Here is a 24,364-nt window from a genome sequence, read left to right on the forward strand (position 1 = left end):
TCCTCCTTCACCTTGCACTTTGTGGTTTTAAATATAATAAGAGGGATAAATGTTGATGACCGAAAGGCTTAATTACTGGGTTGCTCTTCAGGGAGACATTTTTAATTAATTGTGTATCTCTTACACACCCACCACTCTCCCTCCCTCCCTTTCTTGTATTATATATATATATATATATATATATATATATATATATATATATATATATTTCTCTCTCTCTTCTCTTTTCTCTTCTCTCTCTCTCTCTCTCTCTCTCTCTCTCTCTCTCTCTCTCTCTCTCTCTCTCTTTCTCTCTCTCTCTCTCTCTCTCTCCTCTCTCTCTCTCTTCTCTCTCCCAGTACTCCTCCTCCCTCTCTCCTCCCTCCTGTCCTCCCTCCTCTCCCCTCCCCCTCCCTCCCTGTATCTCTCTCCCTCCCTCCCTCCTGTATTTCTCTCTCTCTCTTCCCTCCCTGTATCTACCCCTGTATCTCCCTCTCTCCCTGTATCTCTTCCTCCCTTTCACCCTTCTTCCCTTTTCCTCCGGAGCTCATGTCTTTGTAATGTCTGAGTTTGTCACTTTGTATTGAAATGAAATCTGCCACTTCACTTCATGTAGGTCTGCTAGAACGTACATTGTTAGAGGAAAATGGACCATGTGGTTTTGATAATGTTTGTTTGGTTCACAAGATTCCCAATCTTTCAGAGAAAGACCCTTGGATACATCATTCTTTCTAAAAGGCCTACTAGTCTGTGGGGTAAGCTGCACGAACCTGAAGCTAAGGGTCAGTCCTAACAGGAGCTCTGGAGAGAGGTGAGATGAATGAACCCAGAATGACCCACGGAGGAGGGAGGCACATAGAGGCAAAGCCATAGGAGCTTATGTGAATCAATAAGCAGCAGGGGAGGTATCAAACATGGTTGTCAGAGTGGTGGAACTAAAAGGTGCATACAGAACTTAGCAGGCTTGTTGTCAGCCAGCATCTCCAGACCCATCATCACCTCAGGCTGAGAACTGCTGAGCTGCCCCAGCAGGACCTGGAGCCCAGCCAGAACCAGGGATGCATCACAAATGGCACCAAGGGAATAGGCTGCCATTTGGGACACAACCCCGGACACAGCCCCAGCTATACAACTACAGCCACACAGCCCCAGCTATACAACTACAGCCACACAGCCCCAGCTATACAACTACAGCCACATAGCCCAGCCCCAGCCCCAACCACACAGCCCCAGCCCCAACCACACAGCCCCAGCCCTAGCCACACAGCCCCAGCTATACAACTACAGCCACACAGCCCTAGCCCCAGCCCCAACCACACAGCCCTAGCCCCACAGCCCTAGCCCCAGCCACACAGCCCTAGCCCCAGCCCCACAGCCCTAGCCCCAGCCACCACACAGCCCTAGCCCCAGCCACACAGCCCTAGCCCCAGCCCTATCCCCAGCCCACACCCAGCCCCTAGCCCAGCCCCAGCCACATATATATATATATATATATATATATATATATATATATATATATATATACAGAAAGGGAGGGAGGGAGAGTGGTGGGTGTGTAGAGATACACAATTAATTAAAAATGTCTCCCTGAAGAGCAACCCAGTAATTAAAGCCTTTCGGTCTCAACATTTATCCCTCTTATTATTATTTAAAACCACAAAGTGCAAGGTTGAAGGAGGAGTGTGTGAGTGAGTGTGTGTGCATGCGTGCGAGAGAGCGTGCATCTTTGTGCATGCTTGTGCCTGTTTGTGTGGAGTTTGAATACATTACAGAGAGAACCTTAAAACAGGCCCACTCAGAGTACACATTGAATGGAAATCAATGAAAGAAATAAACCTTAGCTTCTCCCTTTGCTTTTAATGACCAAGAACTCCTTTCAGTGCTGAGGTCGACTCCATTTGTTGATATAAATTACCTTCCTTCCTGGGGATAAAGGGACTTGCTTTTACTCTGCCTGTGTCGATGTGAAAGTCTATTTAAGCATTGGACACAGTAATGGGGTACAGTAGAGGTCTTGGCTCCTCTATCTAGCCTCCATGCTGAGAGAGAAAAAGGTCTGGTTGCAGGAGAATTTAAAGTGGGTCACATAAACTACATGACCAAAGGTATCTGGACACCTGCTCGTCGAACATCTCATTCCAAAATCACGGGCATTAATATGGAGTTGGTCCCTCCCTTTGCTGCTATAACAGCCTCCGCTCTTCTGGGAATGCTTTCCACTAGATGTTGGAACTTTGCTGTGGGGACTTTCTTCGATTCAGCCACAAGAGCATTAGTGAGGTTGGGCACTGATGTTTAGCAATTAAGCCTGACTCGCAGTCGGCGTTCCAATTCATCCCAAAGGTGTTCGATGGGGTTGAGGTCAGGGCTTTGAGCAGGCCACTCAAGTTCTTCCACGCTGTTCTCAACAAACCATTTCTGTATGGAACTCGTTTTGTCCACAGGGGCATTGTCATGCTGAAACAGGAAAGGGCCTTCCCCAAACTGTTGCCACAAAGTTAGAAACACAGAATTGTCTCGAATGTCATTGTATACTGTAGCGTTAAGATTCCCCTTTATTGGAACTAAGGCGCCTGAACCATGAAAAACAGCCCCAGACCATTATTCCTCCTCCACMAAACATTACAGTTAGCACTATGCATTGGGGCAGGTAGAGATCTCCTGGCATCCGCCAAACCCAGATTAGTCCGTCGGACTGCCAGATAGGGAAGCGTGATTCATCACTTCAGAGAACGCATTTCCACTGCTCCAGAGTCCAATGGCGGTGAGCTTTACACCACTCCAGCCGACACTTGGTATTGCGCATGGTGATCTTAGGCTGGTGTGCGTCTGCTCAGCCATTGAAACCCCTTTATGAAGCTCCCGACAAACAGTTCTTGTGCTGACGTTGCTTCCAGAGGCAGTTTGGAACTTGTAGTGAGTGTTGCAACCGAGGACAGRCGATTTTTACACGCTACGCGCTTCAGCACACAACGCTCCTGTTCTTGTGAGCTTGTGTGGCCTATCACTTCGCGGCTGAGCCGTTGCTGCTCCTAGACATTCCCACTTCACAATAAGAGCGCTTATAGTTTCCCGGGGCAGCTCTAGCAGGGCAGAAATGTGACAAACTGGCATGTTGGAAAGGTGGCATCCTACGATAGTGCCACGTTGAAAGTCACTGAGCTCTTCAGTAAGCCAATTCTACTGGCATGTTTGTCTATGGAGATTGCATGGCGGTGTGCTCGATTTTATACACCTGTAAGCAACGGGTGTGGCTGACATAGCCGAATCCACTCATTKGAAGGGTTGTCTACATACTTTTGTATATATAGTTGAAGTCAGAAATGTACATACACCTTAGCCAAATACATTTCAACTCAGTTTTTCACAATTCCTGACATTTAATCCTAGTAAAAATCCCCTGTCTTAGGTCAGTTAGGATCACCACTTTATTTTAATAATGTGAAATGTCAGAATAATAGTGGAGAGAATGATTTATTTCAGCTTTTATTTCTTTCATCACATTCCCAGTGGGTCAGAAGTTTACATACACTCAATTAATTTGTAGCATTGCCTTAAAATGTTGAACTTGGTCAAACGTAGCCTTCCACAAGCTTCCCACAAATAAGTTGGTGAAATGGCCCATTCCTCCATACCAAAGCTGTGTAACTGAGTCAGGTTTGAGCCTCCTGTCTCCACAGCTTTTCATTCTGCCAACAACTTTTCTATAGGATTGAGGTCAGTCTTGTGATGGCCACTCCAATACCTTTGACTTTGTTCCTTAAGCCATTTGCCACAACTTTGGAAGTAGCTTGGGTCATTCCACTTGTAAGACCCATTTCGACCAAGCATTTAACTTCCTGACTGATGTCTTGAATTGCTTCAATATATCCACATAATTTACCCCCCCTCATCCATCTATTTGAAGCACCAGCCTCCTGCACTAGCAACCCCCACAAACATATGCTGCCCCCCCCCCGTGCTTTCGGCGGCCCCCCCCGTGCTTCATGGCTTCTTCGGCTTGCAAGCCTCCCCCTTCCTTCCAAACAAATAACGAGGTCATTATGGCCAAACAGTTCTATTTTTGATCATCAACCTGGGAACATTCTCAAAAAAAGTACCATCTTCCCCATGTGAAGTGCAAACCGTAGTCTGCTTTTTTATCCGTTTAGCATGCCGTTTTTTCTCGAGCGCCTTGAGTTATGTCATATAGACTCTTACTGTATATAATTACTTGTACCCGTTCCTCCGCAGCATCTTCACAATCCTTTACTGTCTGGATTGATTGCACTTTTGCACCAAAGTATGTTCATCTCTAGAAAAACGTGCCCCTCCTGGAGAACAGTAAACTTCTGTCCCATGGTGTTTATACTTGCGTACTATTGTTTGTACAGATGAACGTAGTACCTTCAGGCGTTTGGAAATTGCTCCCAAGGATGAACCAGACTTGTGGAGCTCTACAATTGTTTTTATGAGGTCTTGGATGATTTCYTTTGATTTTCCCATGATGTCAAGCAAAGAGGCACTGAGTTTGAAGGTAGGTCTTGAAATACATCCACAGGTACACCTCCAATTGACTCAAATTATGTCAATTAGCCTTTCAGAAGCTTCTAAAGCCATGACATCATTTTCTGCAATTTTCCAAGCTGTTTAAAGGCACAGTCAACTTAGTGCATGTAAACTTTTGACCCACTGGAATTGCGATACAGTGATTTATAAGTGAAATAATCTGTCTTTAAACAATTGTTAGGAAAATGACTTGTGTCATGCACAAAGTAGATGTCCTAACCGACTTGCCAAAGCTATAGTTTGTTAACAAGAAATTTGTGGAGTGGTTGAAAAACGAGTTTTACAGCGCTAGCTGTGCCAACAGAGACTCTGGGTTCGCGCCCAGGCTCTGTCGCAGCCGGCCGCGACCAGGAGGTCCGTGGGGCGACGCTAAGGGAGGGTTAGGGAGGGTTTGGCMAGTAGGGACATCCTTGTCTTATCGCGCACCAGCGACTCCTGTGGCGGGCCGGGCGCAGTGCGCGCTAACCAAGGTCGCCAGGTGCACAGTGTTTCCCCCGACACATTGGTGCGGCTGGCTTCCGGGTTGGATGCGCGCTGTGTTAAGAAGCAGTGCGGCTTGGTTGGGTTGTGTTACGGAGGACGCATGGCTTTCGACCTTCGTCTCTCCCGAGCCCGTACGGGAGTTGTAGCGATGAGACAAGATAGTAACTACTAACAATTGGATACCACGGAATTGGGAAGAAAAAGGGGGTAAAATTAAAAATTWAAATAAAAGAAAGTAAGAAAAACTAGTTTTAATGACTCCAACCTAAGTGTATGTAAACTTACGACTTCAACTGTATAGTTTATCTTGTCCTTTGGGTTCACATTGAACTTTTACCCTGCTACTAGTTTACTCAAGATGCAAGGAATTCAGATTTTCATAATCATCATTATCATTTATTTATTTTCTAACATGTAGCCTATGTAAAGCACAAACACAAACAGCGCCCACACACCCGCACATGCACCCACACACCCGCACCCACACACCCGCACATGCACCCACACACCCGCACCCACACACCCGCACATGCACCCACACAAGCGCACATGCACCCACACACAAGCGGTCCTAGACACAAGACCATGATTCCCTTCAGGCCTGTTGTCAGTTTTAGAGCACACACCTACCCAAGCATGGATAAGCCTCTGAAATATTTATACACAGGGACACAGGCAGAGAAAGAGAGAGAAGTGAAAGGAGAGAGAAAGAGAATGGGGAACAGGAACAGAGGGTAAGAGAGTTGGAAAGGGACCTGCTATACAGACTGGGTCAGGGAATGTACAGTGCATGTGTCAGGCCAAGTGGACAGAGGATGGCTCCAAATCTCTGTGGAGGAAAAAATGTCACAGAATGTATTATGTTGTTGTCTAAAACGTAACTCTTGCATTTCACTTTAAAGTCTAGCTAATTGGGCTAATGCTTTACTGTGGTCCAAGCGTTTTCTATGAGGTCCTTGTCGGTGAGACCAAGCCAAGACTGCGTTCCAGTGATTGGATGACTGCACAGTGACTGAACAGAGAGCATGAACACACTGTAATCAAATCTAATCAAACCTGCAATCGCCCTGATGACAGAGGAGATCTATTGAACGAGTCCTGAAAGGTCTTTAGATAGATCTTTTCTGACACTAGGTAACACTTCAAAACACTGCACATTTACAACCCACTCAATCGAATACTGTAGTCCATCCCTATTACCTGCACCCAACTGTGTAGTCCACCCGCCCCTGACACTCAAAAGCACCAGTCTATCCATTCAGTATAACCATTTTTGGCCCTGGCTCACAGGCCCAGTGTAATCTGCAGTAAAAGCCTCTCCATTCATTCCAGGATCATCAGTGTTTCTATGGCCATTTCGGGCCTGTAAATCGAAACAGTGACGAACAGACTCCACTGAGGGGATTTCAAACAGGGACAATGTCAGAGTAACGGTCTTGGAGGAGGAGGTGAGAGGAGAGAGGCAGGTAGAAGAGGGAGGAGGAGGAGGAGAGAGAGGTTTTTGATTGGGCAATGACAGAGAAAGTGAGGAGCGAAAGGGGAAAGTTAAAAAATAAATAAATTAAAAAATAAGCATGTCAGTTAAAACAAATTCATATTTATGAACAGTGGCTTACTGCCTTTTTCAGGCAGAACAACATATCTTACATTGTCAGCTCAGGGATTGATCCAACAACCTTTCGGTTACTGGCCCAGTGCGTTAACCACTAGCGTACCTGCCACCCCAGAGGGCAGCATCGAGACAGAAGTAGGTCTGTAATTACAGTGTACATTAATATATGATATTATGTGTATTAAATATTTCTAATTCACTGTCCAATCTGCTTGTTTCAGAGATATTTAACTCCTATTTTTCTCTCCCTATTCTCTACAGGTGCAGGTGGGAACCTCCCATCAGGAGCAGAGAGTTGTGGATACCTCACCTGCACTCATCTACACGCCATTGAAGTATTTTTATGTTTACAGTACACCGTACAGTACATGCTCACACGCCAATACATTTTTGAGCTTCTTTGCTAATTGGATCCTAGCTTCTCCTCCCTACTGTCTGAATAGGTCTATGCTGGCGCTGAAGTCTTATATGAATATCAGAGTAAATGGAACAAATGTTTGGGAATAAAAAAGGGTTTGAGAGCAAATCAAATCAAAGTTTATTGGTCGGGTACACAGATTTGCAGATACAATAACAATAATATGCACACAGCAATACAACAACAACAACATATATATCCAAAAAATTTAAAACATCTGAAATATCAAAACCAGCAATGTCAGAGTCCTGAATATACATACAGTTGAAATTAAAACTAGTTTTTCAACCACTCCACAAATTGTTTAAACAAACTATAGTTTTGGTAAGTCGGTAACATCTACTTTGTGCATGACACAAGTAATTTTTCCAACAATTGTTTACAGACAGATTATTTCACTTATAACTCACTGTATCACAATTCCAGTGGGTCAGAAGTTTACATAGACTAAATTGACTGTGTTTAAACAGCTTGAAAATTGCAGAAAATATTGTCATGGCTTTAGAAGCTTCTGATAGGCTAATTGACATCATTTGAGTCAATTGGAGGTGTACCTGTGGATGTATTTCAAGGCCTACCTTTAAACTCAGTGACCTCTTTGCTTGACTTATGGGAAAATCAAAAGAAATCAGCCAAGACCTCATCAAATAAATTGTAGAGCTCCACAGGTCTGGTTCATCCTTGGGAGCAATTTCCAAACACCTGAAGGTAACACGTTCATCTGTACAAACAATATACAACAGTATAAACACCATGGGACCACACAGCCCCCATACCGGTTCAGGAAGGAGATGCGTTCTGTCTCCTAGATGAACATACTTTGGTGCGAAAAAGTGCAAATCAATCCAGAACAACAGTAAAACACTTGTGAAGATGCTGGAGGAAACGGGTACAAAAATCTATACCACAGTAAAACGAGTCCTATATCGACATAATCTGAAAAACCTCTCAGAAAGAAGAAGCCACTGCTCCAAAATCGCCATAAAAAAAGCCAGACTACGGTTTGCAACTGCACATGGGGACAAAGATCGTACTTTTTGGAGAAATGTCCTCTGGTCTGATGAAACAAAAATAGAACTGACCATCGTATGTTTGGAGGAAAAAGGGGGAGGCTTGCAAGCCGAAGAACACCATCCCAAACGTGAAGCACGGGGAGGCAGCATCATGTTGTGGGGTGCTTTGCTGCAGGAGGGACTGGTGCACTTCACAAAATAGATGGCATCATGAGGGGGGGAAATTATGTGGATATATTAAGCAACATCTCAAACATCAGTCAGGAAGTTAAAGCTTGGTCGCAAATGGGTCTTCCAAATGGACAATGACCCCAAGCATACTTCCAAAGTTGTGGCAAAATGGCTTGAGGACAACAAAGTCAAGGTATTGGAGTGGCCATCACAAAGCCCTGACCTCAATCCTAACAAACATTTGTGGGCAGAACTGAAAAAGCCTGTGTGAGCAAGGAGGCCTACAAACCTGACTCAGTTACACCAGCTCTGTCAGGAGGAATGGGCCAAATTTCACCCAACTTATTGTGGGAAGCTTGAGGAAGGCTACCCGAAACGTTTGACCCAAGTTCAATAATTTAAAGGCAATGCTACCAAATACTAATTGAGTGTATGTAAACTTCTGACCCACTGGGAATGTGATGAAAGAAATAAAAGCTGAAATAAATCATTTTCTCTACTATTATTCTGACATTTCACATTATTAAAATAAAGTGGTGATCCTAACTGACCTAASACAGGGAATTTTTACTAGGATTAAATGTCAGGAATTGTAAAAAACTGAGTTGAAATATATTTGGCTAAGGTGTATGTACATTTCTGACTACACCTGTATATTTATAATGGTGTGTATAGATGGTATGGACAGTATATGAATATAAAAGGTGTGTATATAATGGTGTGTATTGGCGTGACTTGACTTTAACATTAATCTGAAGACTGTTATTTATCTAATCAACTGACTATATTTAATTGTTACCTGATTAAATTAATCATGTAACAATGAACTCATATGGGGCACCACGAGAGCGGTTCTTTAAAGAGTTACCATCTCCCGAATTAAACTCTACGTATCACATCTATAAACAGTCAACTTATTCATCATTAACTTTGTTAAAAGAAAATAATAAAATAAGTATAATTTCTTTTTGTTATTTGTATACTCAGGTTCCCTTGATCTAATATTAGGTTTTGGTTGAAGATCTGATAACATTCAGTAATCAGAAAAGGGTCAAATACTTTTTCACGGCACTGTATACATATAAAGTGGGTCAAATAGTATGTAAACGTTGTTCAAATGACCAGTGTTCAATGTCTTTATATACATGGGGCAGCAGTCTCTAAGGTGCCGGGCAGAGTACCATGCGGTGGCCTGCTGGTGATGGCTGTTCAAAAGTGTGGCCTGGAGATGGCCTGGAGAAGGCCTGGAGATAGAAGCTGTTTTTCAGTCTCTCAGTCCCCGTCTTTGATACACCTGTCGCCGTCTGCTAGATGAGCAGGGTGAACAGGCTGTTGCTCGGATGGCTGAGGTCCTTGATGATCTTCTTAGCCTTCCTATGACACCGGGTGGTGTAGATGTCCTGGAAGGCAGGCAGTGTGCCCCAAGTGATGAGTTGGGCTGAACGCACCACCTTCTGGAGAGCCATGCAGTTGAGGGTGGTGCAGTTGCCGTACCAGGCGGTAATGCAGCCTGAAAGAAAGCTCTTAATGGTGCATCTGTAGAAGTTTGTGAGGGTTTTAGGGGCCTTGACGAATTTCTTCAGCCTCCTGAGATTGAAGAGGCACTGTTGCGCCTTCTTCACCACCGTGTAGGTGGAACCATTTCAGGTCCTTGGTGATGTGCACGCCAAGGAACTTTAAGCTTTTGACCCTCTCCACTGCGGCCCCGTCGATGTAGATTGGGACGTGCTCTCTCTGCTGTCTCCTGTAATCCACAATCAACTCCTTTTTTTTATTGACAATGAATCAAATGGCCACCGCACTATTTACATTGACACCCCTCCCCTCCATTTGTTTTGTACACTGCTGCTACTCGCTGTTTATTATGTATGCATAGTCACTTCACCCCTACCGCTATGTACAAATTACCTCGACTAACCTGTTCCCCCGCACATTGACTCGGTACCAGTACCCCCTGTATATAGCCTCGTTATTGTTACTTTTTAATTATTTTTTACTTTATTTGGTAAATATTTTCTTAACTCTTTCTTGAACTGCACTGTTAAGAGCTTGTAAGTAAGCATTTCACGGTAAGGTCTACACTTGTTGTATTCGGTGCATGTGACAAATAAAGTTTGATTTGATCTTGAAGCAAGTGGGGACGACAGACTGAGATAGGGAGAGATCTGAGTGATTGTACACGAGTGTGTGAACACAATAGTAGTAGACAGATGGTGTAAGATGGATGGTGTGTGTGTAGTAGCCTACTCTGCGTTCTACCTCAGGGCAGATAAATGGACGCATCAAACCGACACACTTGCTCTGCACACATGCTCTGTTCCCATGGCGATGGGCTCAAACTGTTTTAAGAGTCAGGCCTATTCAAAGCCTCGTCTCTGGGTCTCGTTTTTTTCGAAGACAGATCTCCCTGCTATTTTTGGAGCATCCTACACCTCTGATAGTCTGCTCACTGGGCTAACTATAGAACAAGGGCTATTTCTAAAGACAAATGAAATATAGGGAAGAGAGAACAAGAGAGACCTTATTATGTTCTAGGTGATGCTTTACACAGTACAAATCCAATCTTTACAACCAGGCACATTCCTATTGTGTTGTTTTTCATGTCCCATTTTCCCTCCCTCTTACTGCTTGTCCTGTGTGTGTGTGTGTGTGTGTGTGTGTGTGTGTGTGTGTGTGTGTGTGTGTGTGTGTGTGTGTGTGTGTGTGTGTGTGTGTGTGTGTGTGTGTGTGTTTATGTGTGTGGTGTGTGTGTGTGTGTGATTTCTGCTTTTACTTCTGTTTACTTTTGGCCTTTGCTGCTTATAACCCATGTTTTCATTGCCTTGTTGACTCATAAATGATCAGCATTGAATAGATGTTGTCAAGGGTTCCAGACCACCCCTGCTCTCCCCACACACATATCTGTTTAGTAGCTTGGTCATCCTTGCTGGCCCAGGGAGCCTCCCCATTCCCCAGCCAGCAGCCCATAGTGACCAGTATGCAGTGTGCTGTAAATACTGTTTGAGTACACTCTATGTATTTTTTCTCCCTCTTTCCTTGTGCTGAGGCCAAAGTCCCAGCTAAGCCACTCACATTTTGTATTTCCATCCTCCTAACCACCCTCCTCTCTCTCTCTCTCTCTCTCCCCCCTATTTATCTCTCTCTGTCTCTCTCTCTACGTCCTTTAGGAGATGCAGCTGTGCGTTGTGAGCAGTTGGATCTACTCTTGGAGTGGGGGACGGATTTCCGCAAGGCAACGTCCCGCCCCTCAGAGGAGAAGGGTCTGGAGGACCAGGTGGCCTTTGATGTTGTCCTCGGCGACCTCAATTTCGACAATTGCTCTTCAGGTAGCTAGCTCTCTGACTGTGTGAAAAGCTTCTATTCTCTGACATCCTGCAGAAATTGTGTGTTTGGGTGTTGTACCTATCATTCCATGTATCTGGACTAATGACTGGGGGATCTGGACAGACAAGCCCCTCTTTGTTTCTCATCGTATCCCTCCATTTCAGAGGATAAACTGGAGCAGCAGCATTCCCTCTTCACGCAGTACAAGGACCCGTGTCGCCTGGGGCCAGGGGAGGACAAGCCATGGGCTCTGGGTGAGTGAACAGGAGTTTGGGCTGGTACTGGTGGTAGTGGGTGTGCTTGTGTCAGGGAACTAGGCTTTGTCTCTTTGGCAGCAAATCTGGGAACACCTTGTGCAGATCAAAATAAGTACAATAGATTATGAGACATCAGCAATGCTGGCATAAACCTGGAGAATGATGGTCTGGAACTGAATCTAAAGGAGAAGGAACATTAGCAAATCAAATCAAATGTTATTGGTCACATACACATATTTAGCAGATGTTTTGCGGGTGTAGCGGAATGCTTCTCTAGGACACACAGTGATGTTTGGAAAGTGATATGTGTTGTGATGGCAGGGAGATGGTAGGATGGATGTTGGCGTATATTCCACCAAGCCAAGTTTATTGTGCACTAGAGCCAATGTGTAGATACTGTATATGGGAGTTATGTTAATCACTGTGAGTCACCAAGTTCTCCTTCTCATCTACTGCTCATTTAAATGTCGTCTCGCCCTCCTCCTTGTGGGAGACATCATTAGCCTAAGACTAGGTCCTCAGAGGTCCTCATTACTGTTACTGCACATTTGTTTGCTGACCACAATTCTCTAAATTAACATTTTAGAGGTCCGGGGAGAGATCTGTTATGTCACAGAGGAGGAAGATACTGGAGTGTTCTTTTTTTTGCCCAACTACAGTTCATCCATTTGTGTTATTGTTGAGTTTTCGAGAAATTATAGAGAGAACAGGCTTCAGAACTACAGGTTTCTATGAGCTGCCATCCATTGTCAGATTACGAAATTGGTCAGGTGAACTCAAATCCCTCCCTTGCAGCTGTTCTCTAACCCAGGTGTGTGTGTGTGTGTGTGTGTGTGTGTGTGTGTGTGTGTGTGTGTGTGTGTGTGTGTGTGTGTGTGTGTGTGTGTGTGTGTGTGTGTGTGTGTGTGTGGGTGGGTGGGTGGGTGTGTGTGTGTGTGTGTGTGKGTGTGTGTGTGTGTGTGTGTGTGTGTGTGTGTGTRTRTATATATATATATATGTTAACAGGAACACTACTGGACACCAGTGGGCTTTATGACGAGGAGGTCAGTTCACCAGAGAGTTTACAAAAGTAAGTAAAACAACCAGTATCAACTCACACACAGACATAATAATAATAACACGTAGTACATATAATACATAGCACCCAGCTCACACCTTTGGTTCCTTGGAAATTGTGGGAACATGTGTTTTTGGTTTCACATTGGTTGTCCGAATGAAGCCATATGTTTCCTGACTGGTAAAAAATGATGTTTTTTAAACATTCTGAGAACAGATGTGAAAATTTCACCTGTTCTACGAATGTGCATCTTTAGGTTACAGGAAGGTTCTGAGAACTTTTTACTCTGTTTCCCTGAAAGTTTTCCTGTGTGGTTTTATTAACGCTCTGAGGACGGAAATGATAGGTTATATGAAGATAATTAAATAACATTCTGAGAACATTCTCTAAATGTTGTCAAAGTTTCGTTATGGTTATATACTACCCATCAACGTTTTAGAACACCTACTCATTTCAGGGTTTTTCTTTATTTTTACTTTTTTCTACATTGTAGAATAATAGTGAAGACATCAAAACTATGAAATAACACATATGGAATCATGTGGTAACCAAACAAGTGTTAATCAAATCAAAAATATATTTTATATTTGAGATTCTTCAAATAGCCACCCTTTGCCTTGATGACAGCTTTGCACACTCTTGGCATTCTCTAAACCGGCTTCACCTAGAATGCTTTTCCAACAGTCTTGAAGGAGTTCCCACACATGCTGAGTATTTGTTGGCTCCTTTTCCTTCATTCTGCGGTCCAACTCGTCCCAAACCATCTCAATTTGGTTGAGGTCGAGGGATTGTGGAGGCTAGGTTATCTGATGCAGCTCTACATCACTCTCCTTCTTGGTCATATAGCCCTTACACAGCCTGGAGGTGAGTTGGGTCATTGTCCTGTTGAAAAACAAATGATACTGTAGTCCCACTAAGCCCAAACCAGATGGYATGGCGTATCGYTGCAGAATGCTGTGGTAGCCATGCTGGTTAAGTGTGCCTTGAATTCTACATAAATCACTGACAGTGTCACAAGCAAAGCATCCCCACCCCATAACACCTCCTCCTCCATGCTTTATGGTGGGAAATACACATGCGGAGATCATCTGTTCACCCACACCGCGTCTCACAAAGACACGGCGGTTGGAACCAAAAATCTCCAATTTGGACTCCAGACCAAACAACCAATTTCCACCAATCTAATGTCCATTGTCCATGTTTCTTGGCCCAAGCTAGTTTCTTCTTCTTATTGGTGTCCTTTAGGAGTGGTTTCTTTGCAACAATTCGACCACGAAGGCCTGATTCACACAGTCTCCCCTGAACAGTTGATGTTGAGATGTGTGTGTTACTTGAACTCTGTGAAGCATTTATTTGGGCTGCAATTTCTGAGGCTGGTAACTCTAATGAACTTATTCTCTGCAGCAGAGGTAACTCTGGGTCTTCCTTTCCCGTGATGGTCCTCRTGAGAGCCAGTTTCATCATAATTCTTGATGGTTTTTGCGACTGCACTTGAAGAAACTTTCAAAGTTCTTGAAATGTTCCATATTGACTGGCCTTCATGTCTTAAAGGAATAATAGACTGTCGTTTCTCTTTGCTTATTTGAGCTGTTCTTGCCATAATATGGACTTGGTATTTTACCAAATAGGGCTATCTTCTGTATACCACCCCTACCTTGTCACAACACAACTGATTGGCTCAAACGCATTAAGAAGGAAAGAAATTCCACAAATTAACTTTTAACAAGGCACACCTGTTAATTGAAATGCATTCCAGATGGCTACCCCATGAAGCTGGTTGAGAGAATGCCAAGAGTGTGCAAAGCTGTCATCAAGGCAAAGGGTGGCTATTTGAAGATTCTCAAATATAAAATATATATGTTTTGATTTGTTTAACACTTTTTTGGTTACTACATGATTCGATATGTGTTATTTCCTAGTTTTTATCTATTATTCTACAATGTAGGAAATAGTAAAAAATAAAGATAAACCCTTGAATGAGCAAGTGTTTAAAACTTTTGACCGGTAGTGTATATATGAACATTTTCTTTACACTCTAAGAACTAAGTGTAAAGGTTATTTAAAGGTTTTTGAATAACCTGTGGGAAACATTATGCTGAAGAGCTTAAATTCCCACAGAAGAATGTTGTTTCTTAACATTCTCTGAACCGGATGGAAAACATTCCTAAAACATGACCAAAATTGAAATGAAATGTAACCATGTTTGAGCTTTTAGGAAACATTCTGTTAAAGTAATGAAATACCAAGAAAATATACATGTTTTCCCCTTAAATGTGTTGAGAATGTTCCAAAGCCAAGCAACTATCCTGCAYCATTCCCAGAAAGTGGTGGGAAGGTTGTATGCAAAATAACCATAGGACAACCCCGCTCTCACCAAGTTCTAAAACACATATTGTTCTCAGAACCTTATGTGCAGCTGGCTGTTGAAATCGTTAAGGTGTTTTTAAGTAAATGGTTGATTGTTTTCATTGATAGAGTGATGGAGAATGAGGAGGGGAGGAAGGAATACTTGGTGTTCCCTACCAATAAAAACCAATGTCCTAATCAGAAGGGCAGAAAGATCCCCCTGAAAGGCAACGGGAGGAGGATCGACTACATCCTTTACAGTGAGGCGGTGCAGCAGGACTGGAAAGTGGTACGTTCATTGCCAAATATGGAAACCCTGGCTAAATATCCTCAAGATTCCAAGGAGGTTGAGATGTAGAAACACACAAAATAAGGAGACTGAGCATAACAGAACAACAGCTGATCAAGACCAGATCAAATAAATTGGGAAAGAAGGGTTAGGACAATGTTTTCATCACATTTTGTTTATGGATCAAAGAGGATTAGAAAACCAAATCACTTTATTTGCATAGATTGCAAATCTGTGCTCAACAACATCTCACTTTTCTCATTATGAATCATGGCACTGAACTGCCACCTTGTGATTAAATGTAGCTATGGCAATAATTCTGAGTGACATACATTTTCAGATAAACCATATTTTCAAGGACATTATGCACAATGGCTCAGAAGATTATGATTTAAAATACGCTGTGTTGTAATCTAGTATTATGATAACGTGATATAATTAATCTGTAATCCCATAATGTTGTATTATGAAATTATAATGATGTCATGTACCTACTCTCTGTTGCCACCTGCAGGACATTGAAGAGTTTAGCTTCATCACCCAGCTGGCCGGCCTCACTGACCACCTGTCTGTGGCCATGCGTCTGGCTGTGTCCACAGGAGAGGAGGAGCCTTAGGGCCACACCCTTTATACTGCCACGGAGGAAGAACGGGGACCGAAGAGGCAGAGAGAAGGCAAGAAACTCAGGCCTGAGAAAGACAGAGCTTGAAAAAGGAGAAGAAACGGATGGACATAACGAAGAAGAAATAAAGGAGCAGATGCAGAGGAGTCATGTGATCCAGAGAGAACCTGGTGGAGAGAGATAAGAGAGTGGTTGTTGTGTGTGCCAGAGGTCTGGACTGGGCTCAATGCTGACCTGAGGGACTGAGCCAAAGACTCACACAAACACACACAGTCTGAGGTTGACTCACACACCTACAGGTCTCCACCGTACCATGTATCACCTCTGGTCCTCTGGGTTTATCAGCTTCCTGATGATGGAGTCCMAATGATTGACTTACTATGAATAATTTCCTGTATTTAGATACTTTTATGTTTTTAGGCCTCATTTATGTCTGACCTTTTTATGTTTTTACTTTTTGGGCTCGGAAGCGTCTAAACTTTGTTCTTTATTTGATTTAAAACGGTGACATGAGACTTCTCTTGACTCATGGAATATAGAGTGTAGCCTGGCTTACTGTGTCTCTGTGTTGGTGTGTTTGTTCCTCTCTTACCAATTCATGGAACCTCAGCATAAAGTATTTTTTTTCTAACTCTTTCTAATGGTTTCTATGGTCAACGTACCATCTTTGTAGGGAGTTGAAACACCCACATTTAATATTTTAAATTTATAATGGAGGTATTGTATGAAAAATAACATCTGAAAGGGATATTTTCGGGGCCAATCTGACCGGCATCTCATGTTTCAGTGGTTGTTTGGTTGTTATGCAGAGCTGAGCAGTGAGGAACACCTGATATGATTAGATAAGAGGAACTTAGTTAGGATGGCCTGGGGGGGGGGGGGGGGGGGGGGGTGGGTTCTGCATGGGGAGGGTAGTGAGGATATCAGATGCAATCCCTCAATAAGAATTTTAATCACAGACTGTTTGGGTTGAAAGCCTGGTCTCCAGGGCGATAAGCATGTTCCCCTGACGATGCAATCTCAAATGCTGCCAATGCAATGAGTCTGCATGAAATGCCACCCTGCCAAAACCCACAAACACACACACCTGCACACTCATTACATACACAGACACCATTGGCACTGATGCCTGCCTCATTTGTGACAACACCTTTTTACTCTCTCACCTGTTCTTATTGACACTGTTGCTATTGCTGGCTGTATCACAGGATGATAAGGGATGTGCGTATGTGTGCAGAGCTGGCTTTGGGATATGTGACGACCCCATGTCCCCCTTTAGCATGGTGCATTATTAATAGATCTTATTCCTGGTTGTGGCCACAGCAGAGGCGAACGTTTACACACCTGCTTACTTGTTTCAGGTCATGGAGGAATCCTGGTCAGTCAGAATATATCTGTACTTTACTATGTATGTATTCTATGTATGCCCACCTGGCGTTTCTACTCATCTACTATCACCTGGCTGCTTTTATACGCTCTAAAGCCTCTTTATTATTATTAGTATTAGTATTGGTAGGGTTTATATTTGTGCTTTTTTAATACAGTACATGGCCCATCTTGCATTGATCTGTTMCATATTTAGGATGCTGCAGTTCCCTGGTTTAGTTCACAAACTCATAGAGATAACATCTCCCTTGTGCTGGTCTGCCTCTCCAGTCCCTCAGCCTCTCTGCGGTTGGGTCTGTTTTTGAGTCAGGGACTGGGGGGGGGGGGTCAAGGGGCAGGCAGGGGGACTGCTGTAGCTGCTTGCAAAGTGTTATGATGATGCTCCATGGCTTCTAGTCTCTCCACAGATAATGCATCACATTGCTATTCTTTTGATTTTGTTCTCTATAATAACTGATGGTCACTGATGGTTTTGTAAAATCATTTTGTGGGGAATGCTGCTTTGGGGTAGCCTCGTTATCTGAGTGATGTGGCAGGGAATTGGCTCTCTTTTTTAAGCTTATTCAACAGCTTATTTTCTTCTGCTTTAAAAAAATATATATTTTCCCTCTTTGAATCACTGGCTCTTTGTGTCTTCATTTGAGTGTGGAGTATATGTCTGAAGGAGTCTCATTCACCAACAGTCATTCTTTGCCAAGCCTCCAGTGGAAAACACCACACAAGCCTTCTGTCTCACTGGGACTTAGGGACTGTGTGTGTGTGTGTGTGTGCGTGTGCGCGTGTGTGTGACCCAAACTGACCCATAAGTGTGTGTTGTGTAGGTCTTTGTATAGCAAGCGGGCCGAATAAATGTTGCTTTAACTTTGCTGAGCGTCAGATACCCAGAGGAAGAGTGGTGGGTTACACAAAGACCAGCCAGCAGTGCTTGCGTACCTGTGTCTGAATTTGTTTTCACTACCTCAAGTTGTGTAACTCATGCCCATGAACATACCACAGCTCACAGCTATTTAATGAGCTTCACTGTCTATGGAAGCTTAGTGTTACACAGGTTAATTGTGTTTAGTGCCACATTATATAGGACATAGAAGGGAAATAAACAACTTGTGCATAGAAAGAGAGAAAAGTGACAAGGAAGTAAAACCTTGTGTGTACTTTCCTCGTATGACGTGGACTTCTGCTTTTTAATATCAGGGGAGAGGGGAGTTCTATGTTACACTTGATAAACAACAAAGCACTCTTCGCTGTGACAGCATTCCCTTGAATTAGCTTTTTTGAAAACCCCAAGGAGGGGAGTCCCTGTGAACATAAACCAAAAACAAATAAACAGAGACACAAGGCCAAATGTGAGATAAACATTTGGCCATTTTGGCATCTTTTGCCAACCAGAAGGGTCCATAATAATGACATTCCTCCAAACCAATATCACATSCCTTATAATTTGTATCTAATTTTGAGGTTATTATTGTTTATTCGAGCTTGATGATATGCCCTATATGCTAAAGAGTTCTGCAGATTGCGTGTCCAGTCAACCGAACACATATTACTGATAAAAAGCAACTCTCATTTATAATGACAACATTCAAGCATAACTACAGTGAATTTGTGCCAACGGCAATTCTATACTAAAGCCTTCTACATGCATGCCTAGAAACACATGTAACAACACTGTAATAGGAGGACTTTTAATAAAGAGGGGAAATCACCTGCTTGTGTAAAACTTTACATACCACAATATACTGTACGTTAGGTGTGCGTGGGTCATCTGTTTGTTCACCCGCACCCGTCTGCAATTGCTAATAACCCATCCACAACCGCCTGACTATACGTGATGAAGTGAAAATCTGAGGCCCGCAACCAACCCTAACCACAAACACAGAAAATCCGCTATAGGCTACCGTCAACGACTGCAGAACGATTTTTTTGAAAGGGGGTGCAGGATTTGTTTTTGCCTGATGTTTCTGCCTRTAATTTTCGACATTTTGGTAGGCTGTTTGTTAGTCTATTTATCTATAATTAAATTMATGTAGCTTCTCTTCTGTCATTAAATGTTGCTCTAGAAGACTAAATAAATCCTGGCTCAACAGAATCATGTCATAGATCAATATAATKAATGCTTCAATCTAGTTGACATCAGTAAAGTTTTCTCTGTCATCTTTCGAGGAGAAAAAAACGTTTAGGGACTTGGGAGAAAATACAACAATGCAATAAAAAAAAAACAGGAAAGATTTTCTGTGCAAAATGTCTAAATGACATCAGTTTGAAAGGTTGTAAGGAAAAAGAAAGCTGTAAAAACGACCCAAGGTGTTTCTGATAAGATTTCAGTTCGGCTTCGAGGTATATTTTATGTAGTTGAAATACAATCAGCTTTTATTGTGCTTTTATTAGGAAGACAGCACCTCTACAGATGGYATCTAACTGTGCATTGCATTCTCTCAAGATGCAGAAAGAAAKAAATAATATTTCTCCACTCCTGTTCGCATAAAAATGTTGCCTACATTTGGTGTATCATTTTCCTGCAAGAAATGCTTAATTCTGCAGGAGTTATTATTAAGGCTGTGTGAGAGGTTATAGACCTACAGTCAGTGTCCAAATGTCAATTTAACCCATCTAAACACTAGAATAGGCTACACTATCTGTAACAGTCAAATTTGTATAACGCCTCACAATCATCACACATAACAGCCACCAGCACCGCTATCATCCTCTTTTACAATTTGACCAAATATTTTCCAAACATTGCTTTTCTGGCCCTCCCTTCTCTTTATTTTCTACTCTCCTCTCGCAGCTTTTGTCTTATTGAATTCAACTTCGACAACGTATTTTTTGCCTCCGTGGATTGACATTACATTTTCTGCCCGTACCCCAAATAATTATTTGACGATTGGCTGTGTAGGCTATTTGGGGGGTTCAGATGTCATACCAAGGATCATTTAGCTATTTGACTTCTAGTTTTAGGACCTCTATAGGTATAAAAAAGGTATAAAAAAGGTATAAAGGTATAGGTATAAAAAAAAAAAACATTTACCATTGTGTTCGTGAAGTCTCATCTTTCCATAGAGTGGTCATATGACTTCATAGAGCTCGGGCAGGTTCCACTGCAAATGCGGAAGGCCAACATAGGTGGATGTGGTAGATTGAGACGCAGCCCATGCAAAAAAACAGATATCTCTAGTTTAAACTGACGAATTTTGATGGGGATTTTTTAATTATGTTACTTAGATTGGCGCACGGGTGCGTCAATAGTAAATAGTGTTGTTTTTCAGGGTAGCATTTCTAGTGTTGATTCAATAGTGAATTAAGAGAAACAATACCTTAAAAAATCCATAAATGTATACTTCTTGTGCAATTTATATAGGCTACTTTGAGGTTTTTCTTTCATTACCTAACTCTAAGAATAGTTTTGCTGATCAACAGATCAACAGGCTATAGAAATAAAAGTCCCACAAATGATGAACTTCTGGTGTAAAAACCAATGGCGAAAAAGGGAAGTGAAATACAGACACGTCATAACGGGAGAAGACAACACACTGATGCATGGGATGAAACCCACCCACATGTACACATACTAAATGTCAATCAGATGTAAAAAAAAAAGTWWWAAAAAAGTGACCGAGACTATCACTTTCTGGATATCCCCCTAACACTCTCACCAGACTATAAAGATTGGTCCTCTGTTCCCTCCACCACACAGCAGACAAGAAAGCTAGAGACCAGTATTCACAGCAGACTTCTCCTCATCTAATCTCCACCCCACCTGAGCCAGCATGTTCACCCCTCGTCTTGCTATGCTGTCTGTGCTTGTTCTTGTACTGAGTGCCATCACATTTAGCGAAGGTAAGAGACAATTGGAATGTTTGTATGTTTGAGTGCGGAAGTGTTTAACTATATGTGTGGGGACCAGACGTCCCCACAAGAATAGTAAAGGAACACAAAATAGGATTTTGAATGGGTCACTGAATTGTGTGTCAGTTATAAAAGGTCAGTTATACAAGACTGTGTGTGTGTGCGTGTGCGTGTGCGTGTGTGTGTGTGTGACCCAAACTGACCCATAAGTGTGTGTTGTGTAGGTCTTCGAATGTCAAGCGGGCCGGAGAAGTGCTGCTTTACCTTTGCTGAGCGTCAGATACCCAGAACAAGAGTGGTGGGTTACACCAAGACCAGCCAGCAGTGCTCTAACCCAGCAGTTATGTGAGTAAACCCTATTGTACTTATGCTATTGATGTGTGTGTAAGTGGATATGTGTGTGGCGATGAGAGTTAGGCTTATTACAATTTGATTCAAACACTCAAGATGCCGTACCGTATGTAGGAATTGAAATGAATGAAATGTCAAAGAAACAGTGATATGTTGTAAAAGTAGTGTGAAATAGAGGTGTCAGACAGACATAGAGTCATTGATTCAATCATGCTGTGACTGGGATAGTTACAGGGGGTTAGGGTTACCCATTAGTGGCCGAATCCTCAAAGCAATCTGTGTTAGAGATCAATCCACAAGGAGAGACACAACAACCTCTTATCATCCAGGCGTCAAATGCAATGTTTAGACTTTTTTGTGAATTTACCTCTGTTGTAAAATGCAGAATGTGCTATATTCCTCCTTCATTTGATTGATTTTCATATTGGGCATTTTCCTCTCATATAAGCTAATTTTATTTTATTTATTTAACTACGCAAGTCAAACAAATTCTTATTTTCAATGGCAGCCAAACCTAGATTACGCTGGGCCAATTGTGCTGTAGTGACACCTCAAGCACTGAGCTGTAGTGCCTTAGACCGCTGCGCCACAAGTCACGTCATAATCTAAAAAAGGATGGCATGAGTATCAACGGTATCTTGTATGTGCATTTCCCTATGAGGTTCATACTGTTATGCTGTGCTGATAACAGTGTATTTCTATGTTCAGGTTTAAGACCCAGAAGGGGAGACAGGTGTGTGCCAGGCCCTCAGACAGATGGGTGAAGGCCTACATCAACAGCCTGGACGGCAAGAACTTTGGGAAGCAGACGCCACTCCTGTAACCATGGTGATGTGACCCTCATCTATGTCAACGTCAAAGCAAATCCTTCAAAACCTATTTTATTCCTCAGTTACACAAGAAGGACATGGCCAGAACTCTGCCTCAGAGAGAGCAGTCAAGGTCCTGAGCCAAAACACCACCTGGGTCTATCTGGGCAAATAGATAAGCTAAATGATCTCCATATAACTGTAATGCTATGTATACCTCTCTCTTTACCATTTGATGCCTGTGATCGATAGTCAATATTTATTTTTTGAATCCGTAAAACACATATTTGTGCCGAATGAGTTGTGCATAGTGATGATTAGATTAAATTAGAATGTAGTTCCATAGAATGTCCTATGGAACTACATTCTATAGGCCCATTCTGTTTGATTGCCTTCAATGAATTAAAATGCATGTGGATAAACCATTGTTTGGTTTTAATGTATCTCTCAATTTTTTCATGCTTACCTGATGAAACAGGACTGTACAAATCTATCTAAACCACATTCAGTTGTAGGCTACTTAATTGTGTCTGTGTCTAACCCTCTCAGCATGAAGAACATGTTATATGCCATTTAGCAGACACTTTTATCCAAAGCAACGTACAGTCATACATGCATACAGTTTGCATATGGGTGGTCCCAGGAATCAAAACCACTACCCTGGAGTTACAATTGCCATGCTCTACCAACTGAGCTATAAAGAACCACAAAGTGGCCAGCTAATTCTGGTGCTCATCTGCTATCTGCAACTGACCTCTAGTGGTGGATTTCTAACTCGTGTGTGTCAAATCAAATCAAATTTTATTTGTCACATACACACGGTGTATGATGCAGATGTTAATGCGAGTGTACCGTAATGCTTGTGCTTCTAGTTCCGACAATGCAGTAATAACCAACAAGTAATCTAACCTAACAATTCCACAACTACTACCTTATACACACAAGTGTAAAGGGATAAAGAATATGTACATAAAGATATATGAATGAGTGATGGTACAGAACGGCATAGGCAAGATGCAGTAGATGGTATAGTGTACAGTCTATTCATAATGAGATGAGTAATGTAGGGTATGTACATAAAGTGCATAGTTTAAAGTGGCTAGTGATACAGTATTACATAAAGATGGCAAGATGCAGTGGATGATATACAGTACAGTATATACATATACATATGAGATGAGATGAGTAATGTAGGGTATGTAAACATTATATTAAGGTGCATTGTTTAAAGTGGCTAGTGATACATTTTTACATATTTCCATCATTCCATTATTAAAGTGCCTGAGTTGAGTCAGTATGTTGGCAGCGGCACTAAATGGTGGTGGCTGTTAGTGTGGGCTGTTTAACAGTCTGATGGCCTTGAGATAGAAGCTGTTTTTCAGTCTCTCGGTCCCTGCTTTGATGCACCTGTACTGACCTCGCCTTCTGGATGATAGCGGTGGAACAGGCAGTGGCTCTGGTGGTTGTTGTCCTTGATGATCTTTATGGCCTTCCTGTGACATCGGGTGGTGTAGGTTGTCTGGAGGGCAGGTAGTTTGCCCCCGGTGATGCGTTGTGCAGACCTCACTACCCTCTGGAGAGCCTTACGGTTGTGGGCGGAGCAGTTGCCGTACCAGGCGGTGATACAGCCCGACAGGATGCTCTCGATTGTGCATCTGTAGAAGTTTGTGAGTGCTTTTGGTGACAAGCCGAATTTCTTCGTGTGTGTGTGTGTTTGTGTGTGTGACGTTCCAAAAATGCAAAAATGTGCGTGGGCCAAAATAACAATTTTACAATCACCAAATGTGCATTCTAACAGAACATAGCTAATAGGCCTAATTCAGCTACTTCAATTGCACAGCCACAAGAGAGCGCAA

The 24,364-nt window shown here is 42.6% G+C and overlaps 2 protein-coding genes across 2 annotated transcripts in view; both read left to right on the forward strand.

The window, feature by feature from the left end:
- Positions 1-16,989, forward strand: part of smpd3 (sphingomyelin phosphodiesterase 3) — a 38,723-nt gene extending 21,734 nt beyond the window's left edge. Inside the window, 8 exon segments of the mRNA XM_023985268.2 lie at positions 6,884-6,917; positions 6,920-6,957; position 7,135; positions 11,392-11,550; positions 11,713-11,802; positions 12,811-12,874; positions 15,338-15,497; positions 16,012-16,989. Of these exon segments, the coding sequence (XP_023841036.1) occupies positions 6,884-6,917; positions 6,920-6,957; position 7,135; positions 11,392-11,550; positions 11,713-11,802; positions 12,811-12,874; positions 15,338-15,497; positions 16,012-16,113 (648 nt within the window). The 3' untranslated portion in view covers positions 16,114-16,989.
- A 4,159-nt stretch (positions 16,990-21,148) lies between these two features.
- LOC111961158 (C-C motif chemokine 4) lies at positions 21,149-22,935 on the forward strand. Its single transcript, XM_023983253.2, has 3 exons — positions 21,149-21,339; positions 21,573-21,693; positions 22,408-22,935. The coding sequence occupies exons 1-3, from the start codon at positions 21,270-21,272 to the stop codon at positions 22,520-22,522; spliced, it is 306 nt and encodes a 101-aa protein (XP_023839021.1). The 5' UTR covers positions 21,149-21,269; the 3' UTR covers positions 22,523-22,935.
- The last annotated feature ends 1,429 nt before the right edge of the window (positions 22,936-24,364 follow it).

The sequence above is a fragment of the Salvelinus sp. IW2-2015 genome, linkage group LG4q.1:29 (assembly GCF_002910315.2).
Source record: "Salvelinus sp. IW2-2015 linkage group LG4q.1:29, ASM291031v2, whole genome shotgun sequence".
NCBI classification, from domain to species: domain Eukaryota; kingdom Metazoa; phylum Chordata; class Actinopteri; order Salmoniformes; family Salmonidae; genus Salvelinus; species Salvelinus sp. IW2-2015.